This window comes from Sminthopsis crassicaudata, chromosome 2 (genome assembly GCF_048593235.1).
Source record: "Sminthopsis crassicaudata isolate SCR6 chromosome 2, ASM4859323v1, whole genome shotgun sequence".
NCBI lineage: Eukaryota > Metazoa > Chordata > Mammalia > Dasyuromorphia > Dasyuridae > Sminthopsis > Sminthopsis crassicaudata.
In genome coordinates, this window is record NC_133618.1 from 433352287 (window position 1) to 433369379 (window position 17093).

General features: G+C 38.8%; 1 protein-coding gene across 1 annotated transcript in view; it reads left to right on the forward strand.

Annotated features, from left to right (window-relative positions):
- The window catches only part of SIMC1 (SUMO interacting motifs containing 1), a 29033-nt gene extending 12283 nt beyond the window's left edge, over positions 1-16750 (forward strand). The window contains exons 3-10 of the mRNA XM_074292170.1: positions 442-671; positions 949-1018; positions 2403-2557; positions 4855-5001; positions 9725-9853; positions 11321-11477; positions 11962-12046; positions 15690-16750. Of these exons, the coding sequence (XP_074148271.1) occupies positions 442-671; positions 949-1018; positions 2403-2557; positions 4855-5001; positions 9725-9853; positions 11321-11477; positions 11962-12046; positions 15690-15937 (1221 nt within the window). The 3' untranslated portion in view covers positions 15938-16750. The remainder of the gene's footprint in view (positions 1-441; positions 672-948; positions 1019-2402; positions 2558-4854; positions 5002-9724; positions 9854-11320; positions 11478-11961; positions 12047-15689) is intronic.
- The last annotated feature ends 343 nt before the right edge of the window (positions 16751-17093 follow it).

Sequence of the window (17093 nt, forward strand, 5' to 3'; positions counted from 1 at the left end):
TGTAAATTACATATCCCTATAGAATTTGTAAAATTGAAAATTTGTAAATGCTTGAATCCTAAGTCTCTATGGATAGATAGATATGCTTGGGTCAAGTGAGGTATTTGCAAAGCACCTAGCACAGTGCCTGCCATAATAGATAAATGCTTATTTCCTTCCTTCCCTAGGTGCTTAGTAGGAGCTCTCAGCTGACTAGAAACATAAAGCCAGCTGAACATTCATCAAACCTTAATTAGTTCCCTACTGTTGACTTCCCCAGTGGGGATGTTGAAGTTACAGTTTTCCTGTGGTTTGCACAAACTGTATGATTTTAACAGTTTAGGATTGTAAGTCTGTTGGAAAATGACCCTTCTAAATAGGCTTTTATTTTGAGAATGTTCTGATTCTGTTTTTGTCTGTCCTGGAAACCAGCCACACTGTCATTTTCCATTATTTCTACAGAACAAGGAACAAAAGAAAGAACCTATTCCCCACCGAAGACTACGGATGGTGTTCAGCACCATTGAAGAGAACGTCCCACGAGAGACTTTGCAGTTCCTCATGGACTTTGTGTCCCCCCAGCATTACCCACCCAAAGATATTGTGTCTCATGTCATCAAGAATATCTTACTAGGTTCCGAAAGTATGGCTGACAGGAAAGAGGCCTACATGCTGCTAATGAAAATTCAACAGTAGGAACTTTTGCAAATTATTTTAATATATTTTCCAGGGGCTCAACATTTGATACATAGAATTTACTGATCCAAATAGTTAGCATAAATAGAGTTGTACTTTTAGATCCAGGGAGGGTGAAAGTTGGGGAGACAAGATGGAAAGTATTTATTGGATGCTAATGAGAGAGCTCTGAGACTAAGTAGAGAAGCTGATGCTTTCCTCACATTATCTGTTAGGCTTCTTCTGTCAAGGAAGTTCTCCAGAACTCTAATGAACATAACTTGTAATTTTTAGGCTTCATCCAGCAAATGTTGCCTCTGTGGAATGGGACTGGAAGCTGGTCACTTCTGTGATGGAAAAACAGGTATGTGATAACCTAGGTATGTGTGCAAGCATCACATACAAAGAGTATGTGACTTAGCCAATGGACCTGGGTTTGAGTCCTGCCTTTCCACTTAGGAGCTATGTGACCTTGAGCAGATCACTTAATCTCATTAGACCCTCTTAGTTTCCTTTTCTACAAAATTAGGACATGGGACTATTGTGACATCTAAGTTTCCTATATTTTTTCATCTTAGCCCAGTTAGGCCATTCTCTGCTCTCTAAATTTATTAGATTTTTACAGAACCATGAAATAAATCACAAAATCTCAATAAGTTATTTCTTGTGGCCTGTGGACTCTGGTCCATGTTATTCTTTGTGGATGTTGGGACTGAGCACGGAGTATACCTATCAAGAGGTCCCTGAATCCAAATCCTTGAAAGAAGAAAGTATCCTTCAGACTTAAAAACAAGGTGGCCCATTAGAATGTTCTTGCCATTTACAAGGGAACACAGTCAGCCCCTAATGAATCTGCCCAAGTTCCACACATTGTTTACCTTTCCAGGTGGATGTGACCTGGTATGGATCCCAAAACTTAGTAATAACGTTAGAGAGAGTTTAGCTGTCAAGAATTGTAATAAAAGATGTGTCCCCAGGTGATAGGAAGAAAGGTGGAGGGAAGGGACAGTTGCGCCTAGGGAAACTGAAATCAGGAATGTGGTTGCTGAGGCCTTAAAAGAGAGCCTCTCCAAAGCTATGCTAGTAGAAAGATTCTGGCCCTTCTGTCAAGGCAGGAAAGCTTCAGGTACAAGTGCAGAGAGAGACTAGTTCGAATGAAGCCCATCTTAGGTAAGTGGAAAAAGATACATTATCATGTGATAGATTTTTTTGGCCACAGCAACTTAAGGAACCATCTACTAAAGTGTGGAGGTGCTATGATCTATAGTAATGGGAAGGGGGTGTTTAACACTGATTAAAATCAGAAACTTTTTTTTAATAATCAAGAAAGCTTTTAAATTTTTTCTTCCCCTTTTTAAAAAATAAGGTTGTAGTCGATAAAGAATTATCCTGTCAGAGAAAATTGTATTCACACCTATTTTTGCCACATGGTGACTTTGTGACCTTGACTAAATCATTTCACAATATTCCTAATCAGTGTCTTTGATCTGTAATCTGTCGGTATGGATTGATGGAGGAAGCCCCTCACTGGAAGCTCCCCATACCAGTGTAATCACTGGGCCACAGACTCAGCTCCACTGAGGTCACAGCTCTGGCCAGTGTGGCCAGTAGCCTCTTTGGTCTTTTACAAGCACCTCACCTGACCTTAGCTTGGAAGCCAGGGGGGGAGTCCTGGTTTATGACTTGTTCTTTTTCTCTGATAAGCAAGAAATTACTCTTCCCAAGTTCACCTCATACTTTCCCCATAGGAGGAAGAGCTGCCTGGCCGAATACTCTTTTTGCGCTATGTAGTGCAGACCCTTGAGGATGATTTTCAACAGGTCCTAAGGCGTCAACGGCATCACCTTCAACAATCCATTGCATGCAATGTGCTTTCCTGTGATAAGCAGCCCCAGAATATCAGGTAATTAGCCTTATTGTGGTTGAGTGCAGCCATTGTAGAGATAGGAGAAGCTACAGGAGAGCAGCCACTGAAAGGAAACTCATTTTGTGTAGGCTGCTGAATTCATGAAACCAATTTTGCACAGAGGGAATGATTTCATTCTAGAGATGTTCAAAATAAATCCATAATTGGTGAATCACATAGTTAGATCTCCTTTTGTCTTCTTTGCAAATGAGAATAATAACCTAAGAAAAAATAGTTCTTTTCCAGAATATAGTTTCATCCATCAGTACAAAAAAAAAAAAAAAAATAGTGTTAAATGTTTAACATATATTGGATTACTTGCTGTCTAGGGGAGGGTAGTGGAGAGAAGGGAGAAAAATTTGGAAACAAAGTTTTGCAAAGGTGAATGTTGAAAACTAATTTTACATGTAATTTGAAAATAAAAAGCTATTTTTAAAAAATTTAAATAGGATTAAAATAGCTTACTGGACAAACCAAAGGAAAGTTAAGAGTATGACATGCAATCTTTCTACAGAATTGAGTCCTAGAGCTTCTAAGACCTTCATGTAAGGGATCAATTCAGTAACAGTCTGTATTAGCAACAAGACCAGTTTGAGTCTAAGTTCATTCTTTGGGTTTTGTAAATAGAAATGTGATCTCAGGAATATATTAAGTATCATTTTGTTTGTTTTATATCTGTTCTTCTGCTAGATAAACTTCTATATGGGCAGTAATCATGTCTTATTTCCTTTGTATCTTCCTTCATAGTTCTTAGCCCAGTGCTCAACTTCAAAAAGAATAATTTTTATTTGCCAGGTCCTATCATTTTCAAGGGTGGGGATTGGCTTGAGTAAAGGCAAATAGGTGAGAAAGATATAACCATGTTAAGGGATAGATAGTAGTCCATTTGAAGTTAATTTGTGTAAAGCAATGAATGAAAGGTAACAAGGTGTGAGGTTGTGAAGGGTTTTGAATGCTAGGATTAAGAGTAGCAATCTGAATTAAGGAGAAATCATTGTCTTATATTCAGGACTGTATCAATAATTTGTGACATCCATGGCATTAATACATCTTCCTGTGTTTCCTCTCTTGTTTATTAACACACTTGTCAGGTATCTGCCTGAGCCAAAAGTATAGTGATCCAGCAAGACCAAAGAGATTAGGACCTGAAAGTTAACTCACTTCAAAACATAATTTTACAAGGAGATGATGGTGTACTTTAAGATACAGTCCTACATGGAGCATCCAAATTTCTTTTGGTAATCAGTATAAATACACCTCTAAGTACTAACTCTCCTCATACAGTTGTGAGAGTTAATTAAGATATTGTACACAGTTTTGCAAACTTTAAAATATATAAATGTCAGCTATTACCTTTATAAAACTAGTCACAAGCATTCCCTATTAGAGTATGAAGTTTTTGAGGACAAGGGAAAACATTCCTTATTTATCTTTAAGCCTCTACAAACCCCTAGCAGCTTTTTTTTTTTTTTTTTTTGGGGGGGGGGGATTTGCTTCTGTTTTAGCCTGTAATTTCATTGGCATAGACTTCTATGAGGAAACTCCCTCCAGCAATACAACTTGGTAACCACGCTCCAATTTACAGCCATATAAAGCTGCCTTCAAAACTGAGGCATTAAATGACTAGCTAGCTAGTATATGTCAGGAGCAGATCTAGAACCTAGCGCCAGTGTTCTGTCCTTTACAGTGGATGTGTCAAACTGGCCACTTGCTTCAAAGTTCCAGATTGTGACCAAACCAAATTTAAATCTAATTGGGAAATGTTCTACAAAACAAATAAAATAAAATACATTGCAACACAGATAATTTTAATTGGCTCAGGGGGCCTGTTTCTATTTGAATTTGACATTACTGCTTTATACCATGCTGCCTCTGCAGAAGCTTAATAAGCCTAATAAAAGCTTTATTGACTTGTATCTGAAAGTGGTCCGGGGCAGGTTTCCTCTAAGTGGCCTTCAGAAGAGGATGGATGACTACTCGCTAGGATTGTTGTACAAGGGATCCTTGGTCAAGGACTACTTAAAATCAGATTGTTTTTGAGATCTCTTCCAGTTTAAGAATTCTATGCTTGCTATCTCATCATTTAGGGCAAAGTAACTTACCTACAGTTACAGAGCAATTAAGTGACAGTGGGAGAATTCAAACTTGGGTCTTCTGACTCTTAAGTCCAGTTGTCATCACCAGCCATTCTCTTAATGTGTGTTTGTTTTTAAACTGTCTTCCAGAGAGATTATCAACAAACCCAGTAAGGAGCCATCTCATTTGCTAAAGGACGGCTTCTCTTTCCATTGCAGGGACATCATCCAGTGGCTGGTTGGTGCTGTGACCAGGCTTGGCTTTGATCAGAAGGAAGACAATCAACAAACCTTTTCAGGAAGCTCCCAGGACAAGAGTGGTGACCACCTTCTCCAACCTTTCCCTGGAAGGAGTAACCACCATTTGTAAGGGAAAGGCGCCTCTTTTGCTAGGGCAGTGGGGAGGTCTTGTTGGAAGCATCGGCTTTCTCTCACTCAAGAAGACTCATGAAGGTTTTTTAATTTTTATGATCCTTTAAATTATCCAAGTCATTCCAGAGACAGAAAGCCTTTGAGTCTGAGGTGTTCTCAGTGAGGTGAGATGGTGTAAACCCCTGGAGCTGGAGTCAGGAAACCCAGCTGTGCCCCATAACAGCTCTTTTTGTGACCAGAGGCACCTGTGCTCTGTCTCCTCCTCTTTAAAAGGGCTGGGTAACATCTAAAGTGTCTTCCCCTTCTAAAGCCTGTGATCCAGATGGTATTGGGACTAAATGTACAATTAACTTTCCAGGCACCTTTTTTTATAAGATCAGTAAGTCCTATGGTTAATCTGGGCCTGTTTTTTTTTTTGGGGGGGGGGCGATTAAAAGGTGCTACAGCTACCAGATACTGCCTCATGTCTGTATTATCTTCATTGTACAAATGAAAAAACTGGAGGCTGAGAGTTGCAGTGACTTGCCCAGGGTCACATACCCCAGATATGTAAAAACTAGCATCAAAAACCTAGGTCCTCTGACTTCAACTGTTATTTCCATTTTTGCTTCCCTATAAGTAGTATTCTTACTAATTTTCCTTCTCTCCTCCAAAAAGAACAAACGACACATACTGTCTTATTCTGCCCTCTGGCATTTCCCCTCTCAGAAGGTAGGTAGCATGTTACATTATTGGTCCCTTAGAGTCACCGGTCCTTACCTGGATCAGAATTCCTAATGCTCTCAGAGCTGTGTGTATCATTGTTTTTCTGGTCCCATTCACTTAATTCTGCATCAGGTCATATGTTCTTCCCAGGTTTCATTGTAACCATCCCATTTTTCATTTTTTAGACCACATCACATTTATATAACATACCTTGTTTAGTTGAGAGGCACTCCCTCCGATACTCATTCTCTGACATCTCAAAAATCATTTTGCTTAGGACCAATCCTTCCCTGTAACTCCCCCTTCTATGCTTTCCCTCCTGCTTCACTTAGATGTACTTCTGTACCAACTATATATGTGTCTTTTCATCAGTGCAGGTTGAGAGAAGGTTTGACTATCAGCTTCTACCCTCACCCCCTCCTTGTTTGGTATGGTGTCCACTTTTGCATCCTGATTATATGAGTTTTCCTAACCTTCCTTTCCCTTCCTCCCCTGTTTCTCTTTCCATTCCTCTTTTCATTTTTCCCCCTTTCCATTCCTTTCTTAAGGTCATCAGGATATAACAGAACCAGGTCTTATCTAATTAAACTCTTTGACTCCTGCAGATGACAGAATTCAGAGGAAACATGTTATCTCTCCATCAAACTTCCCAAGCATTTTGTCCTTGTTTATTTAATTCATTATTTTTCTTTACTCTCTTTTTTAAAAAATGTTTTTCTTTACTCTTTTTGCTTGAACTACAATTTGTCCATAGCTTCAACAACCAGGAATATTTGGAAGCCCTCTAGTTCATTAAAATCCATTTTTCTCTGTATGATACTAATTTCTTTTTTCTAGATAGGTTGATCCTTGGCTTGTAAGCCTATATCCTTTGCCTTTGGAATATCATATTCCGAGCTCCTTAATAGTGGTTGCTGCTAAATTATGTGGAAACCTAATTGTGGTTTCCTCCATACTTAAATTCTCTTTCTAGCCACTTGAAGTCTTTTTTTCTTTTACCTAAAATTTGGATTTTGGTTATAGTGTTTTGGATTGGAGGATCTTTCAGGTGGTGATCAGTAGATTCTTTCCACTTTGGCTCCTTCTTCCAAACAATCTGGGCAGTTTTCCTTTAAGATTTCTTAGTCCAATAATCCTTAAATTTTTTTCCTCTCCATCATTTCCAGGTCAGTTGTTTCTGCTCTAAGAAACCTTACATTTTCTTCTTCTTAGATCGTCAATCTTTTGACTTTGTTTTAATGTTTCTTATCATCTCATGAAATCATTGGCTTCTATTTAGTCCATTCTGATTTTCAGGGAATTTGTTGCTTAGACAAGGTTTTGTGCATCTTGTGCCACTGTCAGCATCCTTTGTCCATGGCGCTCTTTTCTTTTCTAAGATATTTCCTCCAGCACTCTCATTTCATTTACAAAACTTTTAACTTTTCCTTCATTATTTCTAGGAAGTCTAGTAAATTTGTGTCCAAGGTGTTTTCTATGAGGCTTTGCTTATAGATGTTTTGGAGTCCTTCTTTTGTTGTAGATTTGTGTATTGTGTTCCTGTCACTTTATAGCTTTTTTATTGGTGGGATTCTTTTTGTTTGCTCTTTCTCTCCAAGACTACTTTCTGACTTTATTTAGCCTTGGTATGAGAAAGCCTGTTTCTGGAGAGGTCTAGACTGGGCCCAGTGCTACTTTGTTGGGGGCATTGAGTGTTGTTATTCTGGTAGCTCAGGGTCAGCAGACTGAACTTGCAGCCTTCAGTGTTTCCCAAATGTTGTGATCGAGGACAGAGTTTGTTTGTTCCTTGTTGTCTGAGCTCTTTAGGCTCCTAATCTAGGTCTGCATCTGAGCAACAGCAGATACTTGACTCTGTTCCTATCAGCCAGCAGGAAGCTTGCTGTGACAGCACTGCAAACACCTCAGTCTGCTGGCATACTTTAGCCATGGCTAGCATGGAATACCAGTTCCTAGGCCTCGCCTCACTTCTCCAGCCCTGGTACACAGCCCCATTCTCAGTACTCAGAAGACCTGTCTCCCTATGCTAAATAAACAAATGACTCACGGTGACTTTTGCCCCAGATTGCCCCTTCATTCTGCTATATTTTTTTAAGATCTGTCTAGAGTTCACTGTATTTCTTCCTGTTGCTCTGCTTGGCTCTTGACTCTACTTCACTTCCTCGTTTTCAGTAGCTTTAATTTTACATAAACTTTTAATTATGTTATCTGTGAAGATTTCACTTATTCATCCCAACTCTCTTCTTTTCCATATCCATGCCATACATATTAATATTAATTGAGCAGAGAATCTCAAATGAATATGCTGGCACTTAAAAATATGAGAAGCTTTGTAGTGTGGTGATTGCTGGATTTGGATCTAGAAGACAGGGGTTTCAGTCCCCACTTTATTTACTAGCTGTGTAACCTTGAACAGGCTTTTTTTTTTCTCATCTGTAAAATGAGAGGTTGGATTAGATGATGTCTAGTGGCCATTCTAGCTGCAAGCTTTATGATCTGGTGAGTTCCTAAGCAATCTTACCTGAAGAAGCAATTTCACAAGGAACTAATGTTCTCATGTATCCAGGAATGATATTTGTCTTCACATCCCACGAGATGGGCAGATAGTTATTTGCTAACAATAGTGACACGGTTATTCATTCAACATATTAAGATCCTTCCAGTAAGCAAAGGACTTCGGAAAACACCATTAGGAAAATTACAAAATTTAGCTAAGACAGTCCCTGTCTTCATGAAACAGTCTAGCCAAAAGGTGTACAAAACTAGTATATGTGATACATTAGTTGTATACATTAAAATAGAATGCAAGATCCAAAGGGTATTGTAAGCAAAGGTACATAAGGGAAGGCTTTTTGGAGGAAATGACATGGCATTTAAATTGGATTTTAGAAAGATGCAGAGGAATTAGATGAGATTAGGGAGAGGACATTCTAAGAATGGAGACTGTATGAGCAAAGATACAGGTTAAAAGGTAGAGAGTTAGCCTTGTTTTTTAAGAGTAGGGAATCAACCTAGAATTTTGACTAGAATGCTGATTTCATAGAATTTGAAGCTGGAAAGGCTTTATTTATGAGGCTAGAAAATTGGATAGTACAACTTGTTGAAGTCTCAATAAAAATAATTGCTATTTCAGTTGAGGATATATAAGCTCTTTACTCAAAATAATCCACTTTAGAAGCTTATCCCAATATTGTTTTCTCTATTTTAGATATCAGAAAACTGAGACTGAGAAAGGTTGTTTCTTGTTTATCATCAAAGCAGCAAAAAATGTTGGAATTAGGATTTTAACCCATGTTTGTCTGGACTGCAGATTCATGCACTTTCTACCACCAAGCTACCTTTTCCTGTGAAGGAACAAAGGAGTTTTGAGCCTTTCTTGGGAAGAAATAGGAAACTGCTGAACATTTTTGAACACACATGATTTGAGCTAGAGATAAAGAATTATCTATGTCTATAGTATATTATAAAATGTAGATGGGGGGGGGGGAAGAGTAGTGGTGGGAAAGACCTATTAGAAGTTATTGCAAAGTTGAGATAAGAGCATATACTAGTGGCAGCGGAAAGGACAAGTGTGAAAGATGTTATGGATGTGTTATTAAAAGAATTTGGTAACTGAAGAGTGAAAGAGGGAAGACTCATTGAGGCATAATAGAGCTATTAAAGATTTGGTTCAACTCCTCATTCTGACACTAACTATGAGACTCTTGAGTCTATCTATGTTGCCTTATTTATGAACTGTGTGAAATTTTTCATTACCTATATTCTGAGGTTGTAAAATATTTTGTAAACCTTCAAGTGTTGTATAAATGTGAATTTTTATTGCCTCAAGGTTTTGAATATGGAAGACTAAGTGAATGGTGATGCCAGACAGGAATAGTGAAATCTGGAAGAACAGATTTAGAAACAAAGATGGCTAAGTTAGAATGAAGTTGAATTTAAGACTCCATTCCTAAAGCCTCAAACTGTGTCCTTACTTTCTCCTATATCTCCTAATTGTCCTGTACTTTGAATCCAGGGTAATTTTACATCTCCAAAGGATGCTGTCTCTGGCCGTTGAGGTGGACAGGACCCCAACCTGCAGCTCAAATAAGATTGCAGAGATGATGTTTGGATTCGTGCTGAACATTCCTGAAAGGAGCCAGAGGTGAGAATATTTATTTAGTTTTTAGATATTTCTGGAACCTCACTTTTCTCAGACTGATTTCCTGTACCCATTCTATAAAGGAAAAGGGAACCTAGCAATTTTAAAAATTATTTCTGTAGTTTTTTATGCTTTATAAAAACTTTCCCAAGAACTGTGTGATAGTTATCTCAAGTATTATTACTCTGATTTCACAGAAGAGTAAATGGAGATGTAGAAAGAGGACATGATTTTGTCTATGGTCTCCTTACTGTGGGCCCACATTCTTCCCAGTCCACCAGGCCACTTCTGGCCTGTTCTGCCAAGAGGAGGAAATGTGCCCCTTACAGCGTACTTTCAAAGAACTCACAGTTTAATAGAGAGTCATGCAAACAAGTACCTAAATACAAACATGAATGTAAACAGGATAAATTGGAGAGAATGAACAGAAGGCAGGCACTAGAATTGAGAGAGATCAGGAAAGGTTTCCTGAAACCAAGAAGCAGAGAGGAGGGAGAATACTCCAGGCAAAGGCAATGGGCACGAAGCAGGAAGGAAGCCAGCGTCAACTGGTCACAGAGTCCAAATGTGGGGGGGGAGGGGGTAAGCTGGAAGACTAAAATTAGAGCAAGCAGAATTGTGAAGGGCACTGAATGCTAATCAGTATTTGGCCTGGAGGTGAAATGGAATCACTGACATTCATTGAGAGGAGGGATTTACATAGACCCAGGCTCCAGAACATCCCCTCACACTACTGTGGGGGTGGCCCAGAGTGGGTAAGACTTGTGATGGGCAGACTAACATGGCAGTGAGTGCAGGGCCAAGAGCAGGAACATCATCCACCTTTGGCTTCTGTGACACATGGAGGAAAGGGAGTGAGGAGCTGAGGATGGCAGCTGGGTCTCAAGCATGGAGGATTAGGAGAATGGAGGCAACCTTGATGGTAATAGGGAAGTTTGGAGGAAAAGGAAGTTTGAGTTCCTTCAGTAGTTCTCACAAGACACATGCCCTAGTCCCTTTACTACTTGTTCAGGTATTGCTAGACAGACATTCCCCCTTGTTAATATATTTCCTACAAGTGGCTCTCGGCACTAAGCCCAACAGTCCAGGGTGCCGTCATCTCTCTTATGTCCTCGTCACTGAATTCTGATAAAACTAAAGACAGACCTTTTATTGACTGGCACTTGTTTTGCTCGATTCTCTATCTGAATGCCATCTGTGCAGAGGACCCTGTATTTCAGGGTTGGGCAGAAACAGATAAAATGCAGTTCTCGTACTCTCAGAGCTTGCATCCCAATAAGCTTCTGAGATCAAGATGGCCTTGTGAACTAAGATGGCTGGTAGCTTAGGAAGAGACAATAGGAGGTGGCCTATCCATTACCCTGTTTACAGTCAGTCCCCAACTTTATTTCATTTTTGATAACTCTCTTTCATGTACCCTTTTCTCCTCCATTTCTTCCTTCCCTTCTCCTCTTCCATCCCCTTTTCCAGGGAAATCTTCTTTACAACCATGGAAAGTCACCTTTTACGCTGCAAAGTATTAGAGGTTCTGTTCCTTCACAGCTGTGAAAAGCCTACTCCGCTACCACTTTCTCTCGCCCAGACCCTCTATTTCCTCAACCATTCAACATCATTGCTCAAGAATCAGGTACCTAGTGATCCCTTTTTCCAGCACTTTATTACACTTATTGCTTGGACACTGGATACTAGCCCAAGTATTGCCTAAGATAATGTGAAATAATGTTGAAAAGCATCAGAAGGCATCAAATTTAACTCCTACGTGAAGCAGGCATCCCCATTACCACATGGCCTGGTTGTTTTCAAACAGTGCAGCTCTCTGTATTATTAGGCAGTCTACTGGTCAGCATTTTGTTTAAAAAAAAAACAAAAACAAAAACAAAAACTCCCTTCTATTGAATCACAATCTGCCTTCCTTTCACTTTTAACCATTGGTTCTAATTCTGCACTCTGGAACCAAAGTAAGTCTAATTCCTCTTCAGTTTAATAGTCCACATATTTCCTATCCACATTCCACCCTGTTCCCTTTATCCCCCAAAAGTTGAGAATTTTGAAAAGTACAGGTGCTGTGTGATCACAAGCAATTATAACTGATGGCTCTCTATTTTCTTCAGTCTGAAAAAAGCAACTGGCAGAGTTGGGATGAACTGGTTGAACATCTGCAATTTCTCTTATCTAGTTATCAGCATGTATTAACAGGTAAGCAGCCATTTTGTACACAGAAGGGATTGTGAGAGGTACAGAAGGCTATAAGGGTAACTAGGTGGCAGACTGGGCAACTCAACCTGTTTGTTTCCTCATCTGAAAATGGAGATAATTATAGCCCCTACTTGTCTCCTAGGGCATTTGTGATCAAATGAAAGTGAAATAAAGCATTTAACACAGTGCAGGCTGACACATACTAAACATTATATTAGATATGTCTCCTTCCCTCAGAATTTACTACACTTGAACAAATTCACATCCTAAGCTGTAATAGTTTTATTTTGAAAGACAGGTATTCATTAGATTATATTCCTATCTCTTTGAAAACTTGAAATCTTTATTCAGTTCACTAAGTGACCTCTAAGGTCCTTTCTACCTCTAACATGGTTTATTACCAAGCAGGGGAATCAGGAAAGGACTCCCATTGTACATGTGAGCAAACTAAGGCTCAAGAAAGTTTGCCCAAGATCACTATCAGAGCTTTCTTTAGAATAACAAAATTCCATCACATTAACAGAGAACTATTCAAGTGATAAAATGGAATGATAGAATTAGTACTAAAAAAAAAAAAAACTTAGGGGTCATCTATTCTTTCCTCCCTCCTTCCTGCTTTTATTTTACTGATAAGGAAACTGAAACCAAAAAGAAATGACTTGGCCAAGGTTGTCCTTTAAAACATGCTTTTGTCTTCCCCACATACTCTCTGGCTCCCTTATAATCATTCCTATGCTTTAGCCTTGCTTTTCAGACCCTCATTAGTTTTGAACAAATCCTCTTCCACTTGTCCGTACTTTCCAGTGTGATGCCTCTACTCCATCAAAGCTAGCCTCTAAGGAAAGATTGATGTGTAGAACAAAGTATATAACAGAGTTGAACTGGGAAGACCTAGCTTTCAAACTTTTTAGTTGTGGGGCATTGAGGTAGTCCCTTTATCTCTCTAAGCCTTAGGTTCTTCAGTTAAAATGAAAGTAACACTTGTATTTTGCAGGACTGTTAGAAGGAAAGCACCTTAAGAAACCTTCAAATGCCACATTACTAAGCTTATTTAAGCTATCTCCCCAAGACTATACACAATGTATGCTTAATATTTATTGAACAAGTATCCTAGTTCACCTTTTTCCCACCTGCAAAAGTTTTCTTTTTGTTCAAGTCCCATCTCTTTCATCATGCTTTTTATAAGCACACAAAAAACCATCATGGGGTGGTCCTATAATCCTGGAGCCCTTATGGTCCACAGGACTACAATTCATGAATGACTAATTGAAAGAAAGATAGGTTTTATATGTAAGTAAGCAAAGTTCTAGTCTTTAGAATCATTTCTACTAATAAGATTAATAAGGGTTAAAGTTGTAAGCACCTAAAAAGGCAATTGCCAGGTCACATACCACTACTCATTGCGTTTGAAAAAAGCTGAAGGGGGTAAAAGCTGCTGTCCAATCCCAAGGTTTACTGGATTCAAGCTCCTAGGCTACTTCTGTGTAGTTGGCATTAAACACAGAAATGGCTACCCAAAATTTTTGCCATTCTCACAAAGGATGCCCAGTAGATGGAAACCAAAGCAAATGGAAAAGGGATTACCAAATGTTTGTAGCCCTGATAAACTCAAGATCTGGAAAACTAGTCTCCTAAATTAGAACTATAAATGTAATTAGCTCAACTATCCTCAGAGGAAAAGGCCTCTCTCCTCTACCAGTTTATTATATTTCGTGGTGTTCACCACTCTATTCTTAAATTGATTTGAGGGAAAATTAACTTTGTACCAGTCATCTATTTAGTGATGTCTTTTTAATTCTGAATTTTTATTTCCCAAACATATGAATTCATAGTTTTTTCTTCTCTTCCTTATTTGAAACAGAAAGGAGCTTCAAAACTTGAACCAAGGTCTTAAATGTCAGTTTAAGACATATAAGTATTTAGATTAAAATAGAGACCCACAGAATTTTGAAGGAAAAGGTAACCAACCTCTCTGACTTCCAGGCTCTCATCTCCAACTGCCTTTCAGATATACCTTGAAAGTTTTAGAACTAAATATGCTCTAAATGAAACTCATTTCACCCCAAAGTCTCCCTTTTCCCCACACATACACACTTTCCCGGGGCAATACCATCTTCCCAGTCCCTCAGGCTGGATTCCTCACTGTCACTCATATCCATCCAAATGTGTGCCATTGTAACACCTCTTCAATATGCCCCCCTTTTCATTCTCAATATTATTATATAGCTCTAATACTGGCCCCCTCATTACTAAATTGCTTAGACTACTGCAGTGGCTGCTGGTGACCCACCCTACCTCAAGTCTCCCCTCACTGCAATCCAAGCTTCATTCAGCCACTACATTGATTTCCCTAAAGCACAGGTCCAATCCCACCCAATAGATTCCATTGGACCAAACAAAATCCTATGGCAATCCGGACCATTTATAACTTACCTTTCCAGCCTTCTTGCATCTTATTCACCAACGTGTACTCTTAAATCCAGTGACACTGACAACCTGGCTGTTTTATAAAAAAGACGCCCCATCTCTGGGCATTTTCTTTGGTTGTTTCGTGTGCCCCAAATGCTTTCCCTCCTCCCGGTCTTCTGCGGGAAGCTTTCCCCAAATTCTCTTAATTCTGATACCTTCCTTCTAATTACTGCCTATTTTTCCTGTATGTAGATTGTCTAGATATATTTGTTTGTAGTTCTACCAAATTAAGACCATGAGCTCATTAAGGCAGGTACTGTCTTTTCTTTTTTTTATAGCTCTAGTGCCTAGCACAATGCCTGGCACACATTAGGCCCTTAATAAATATTTAAGGCAGGCACATAGTATTTTATGTTTGCTCTAGACTACCTGGAAAAAAACCCTTATTTTACTGTATTGTTCATCTACACTAGGGTAAACTTAATCCACTCATGACCCCTTTGTACCTGAGAAATTTTTCATGATGCCAGGTATCTAGTATTAAACAGGCATACAAATAAAAAACTTATTGATATTTTTGTGACTCCCCACATTGCTACAAGACCTGATGTGGGATCAAAAACCAGTTTAAGAAGGTAGGATTTACAAAATGCTATAAAGGGGCATTGGGATGATCATGCTCTTATGAAATCCAAGTGATACACATGCCATGTTCAAGGTAGATGTAAAGTTCTGATTAGAATTTTATGTATACTTCTCTTAACTTCTGATTGTCTAAGAAACCACAGACAACTTGGGCCAACCAAGCTCCATAATCTGGTGGGAAGAGGCTTATTTCTATGTTATTTATTTCAGAAAAAAATGTTGTCCAATGATGTCTAAGGAAATTTGTTCTACAAGAAGCACACAGAATTTACAATTAAAATTACCTTAAAATTCAAATGATTTTTTATAATCTCTTAAGATTAGGCCAAATTTAGAGGCAACTAGTTGGTACAGTGGAAAGAGCACCAGCCCTGAAATCAGGATTACCTGAATTCAATTCTGGCCTCAAACATTAAACACTTCTTAGCTACAAGTAACTTAACCCCAATTGCCTCAGCCAAATAAATAAAAATAAAAAGATTAGGCCAAATTTTAGAAATTTGAAGGCCATCAGTGTGTTTATGTACTGGACAAACATTCGGTGTCTATGTCCTGATTAGCTGACACTCTCCAAATTGTTTCTTTCCAGAGCACCTGAGGACTTCAGTCATTGAAAGGAAAGATCTGCTTATCAAAAGGATCAAGCCCCATCTACAGGAAGGTGATGATATCACCTCATTGGATGTGGAAATAGAGTTCAAGGCTTTCGGAGTCCGACTAGCCAGAGAGCTTGGGGAGCCCCTAGTACCTCAGCTCCAGGAGAAGATATTCCTCCTCAAACTACTACTCCTCTGTGCAACTAACAGGAACTTTATGCTAGAAAACCAGGTCCCATAAGGCAATGGTCTCAACTGCCCAAGTCAACATGACTAGTTACCGTAGTTTTTGCAGAAAAAGGAGTAGGTTACTACAATCTATCCTGTCCAGTTTTTTTTTTTTTTTAAATCAACTATTTTATAACCCTTTACAAAAAACTCACCTTATGAATTCATCATAGCTACTCCTCAAAATGTGATTTTGATATACAAATTATATCTATTTTATAATAAATTATAAAAAAAAAAAGTATAGGATTTTTTTTTTTTTAAAGGAACTAAGATTTCTTAGTATTATAGGTTTAGTGAGCAAGTTGATTCATTGGGCAATACAAAAACAGCCTCTATCTACTAGATTATGGAGCTTGATCTGGCCCAAATTGTCCTTGGTTTCTCAGACAATCAGAGGTTTCCTGGTTTTATTCCTTCATCTGCCAGAGCAAAGGGAAAACAGATAAACATCTAATCTCCTTGCCTTCTGCTTGATCCGTTTGTGACTTCAGACAAGCCATTTCCCCTCTCCAGGCCTACTTCCTATTTTCATCTTTAAAACTTGTACCAAACTGACTACAAGAAAGGAGAACGAACGCATAATTGGTGGGCACAGTTCTAGCTTGGAGTCAGAAGATCAGTCCCAAAGGAGGCTATGAAACCACCATTTGAAGTGAAAGGACTCAAAATGTGGGACTCAGGATTGGATTTTGACATTTAAAGACAAGAAGCTACATAATCAAATTTGATTAATAGATCTCATTAAAACCAACAATTGTCAAACAAACAGAAGAAGCAACAAACAGATTTAAAGGTTTTAAAGTATTGTACCAAAAATTAAGACCCTCCACAGACATTAGTGGATAGGAGTAACCCAAGTTCTAGGTTTCAGCCTCCTTTAATTCTGGGATCCATAATGTTGTTCTATTTATATAGCTTCCAAACTTCCATGCTCCATGTGAACACAGGAATTGATGTTTGGCCCCTCAAAAATAATTATCCTTTTTCCACTTTTTAGTGCTGAGCTTATTCAGAATCAGCTAGGTCACTGATCTAAGCACCCTTTACACCTAGATGCTCCCTTATTGTACAATCAAATTATTAAATGCTGGGTTTTCCTCTCCCCTGTCCCTCGCCTTAATGTAAGGTCCTCCAGATATAAATTCTATGTTCCCTACTATTATTGG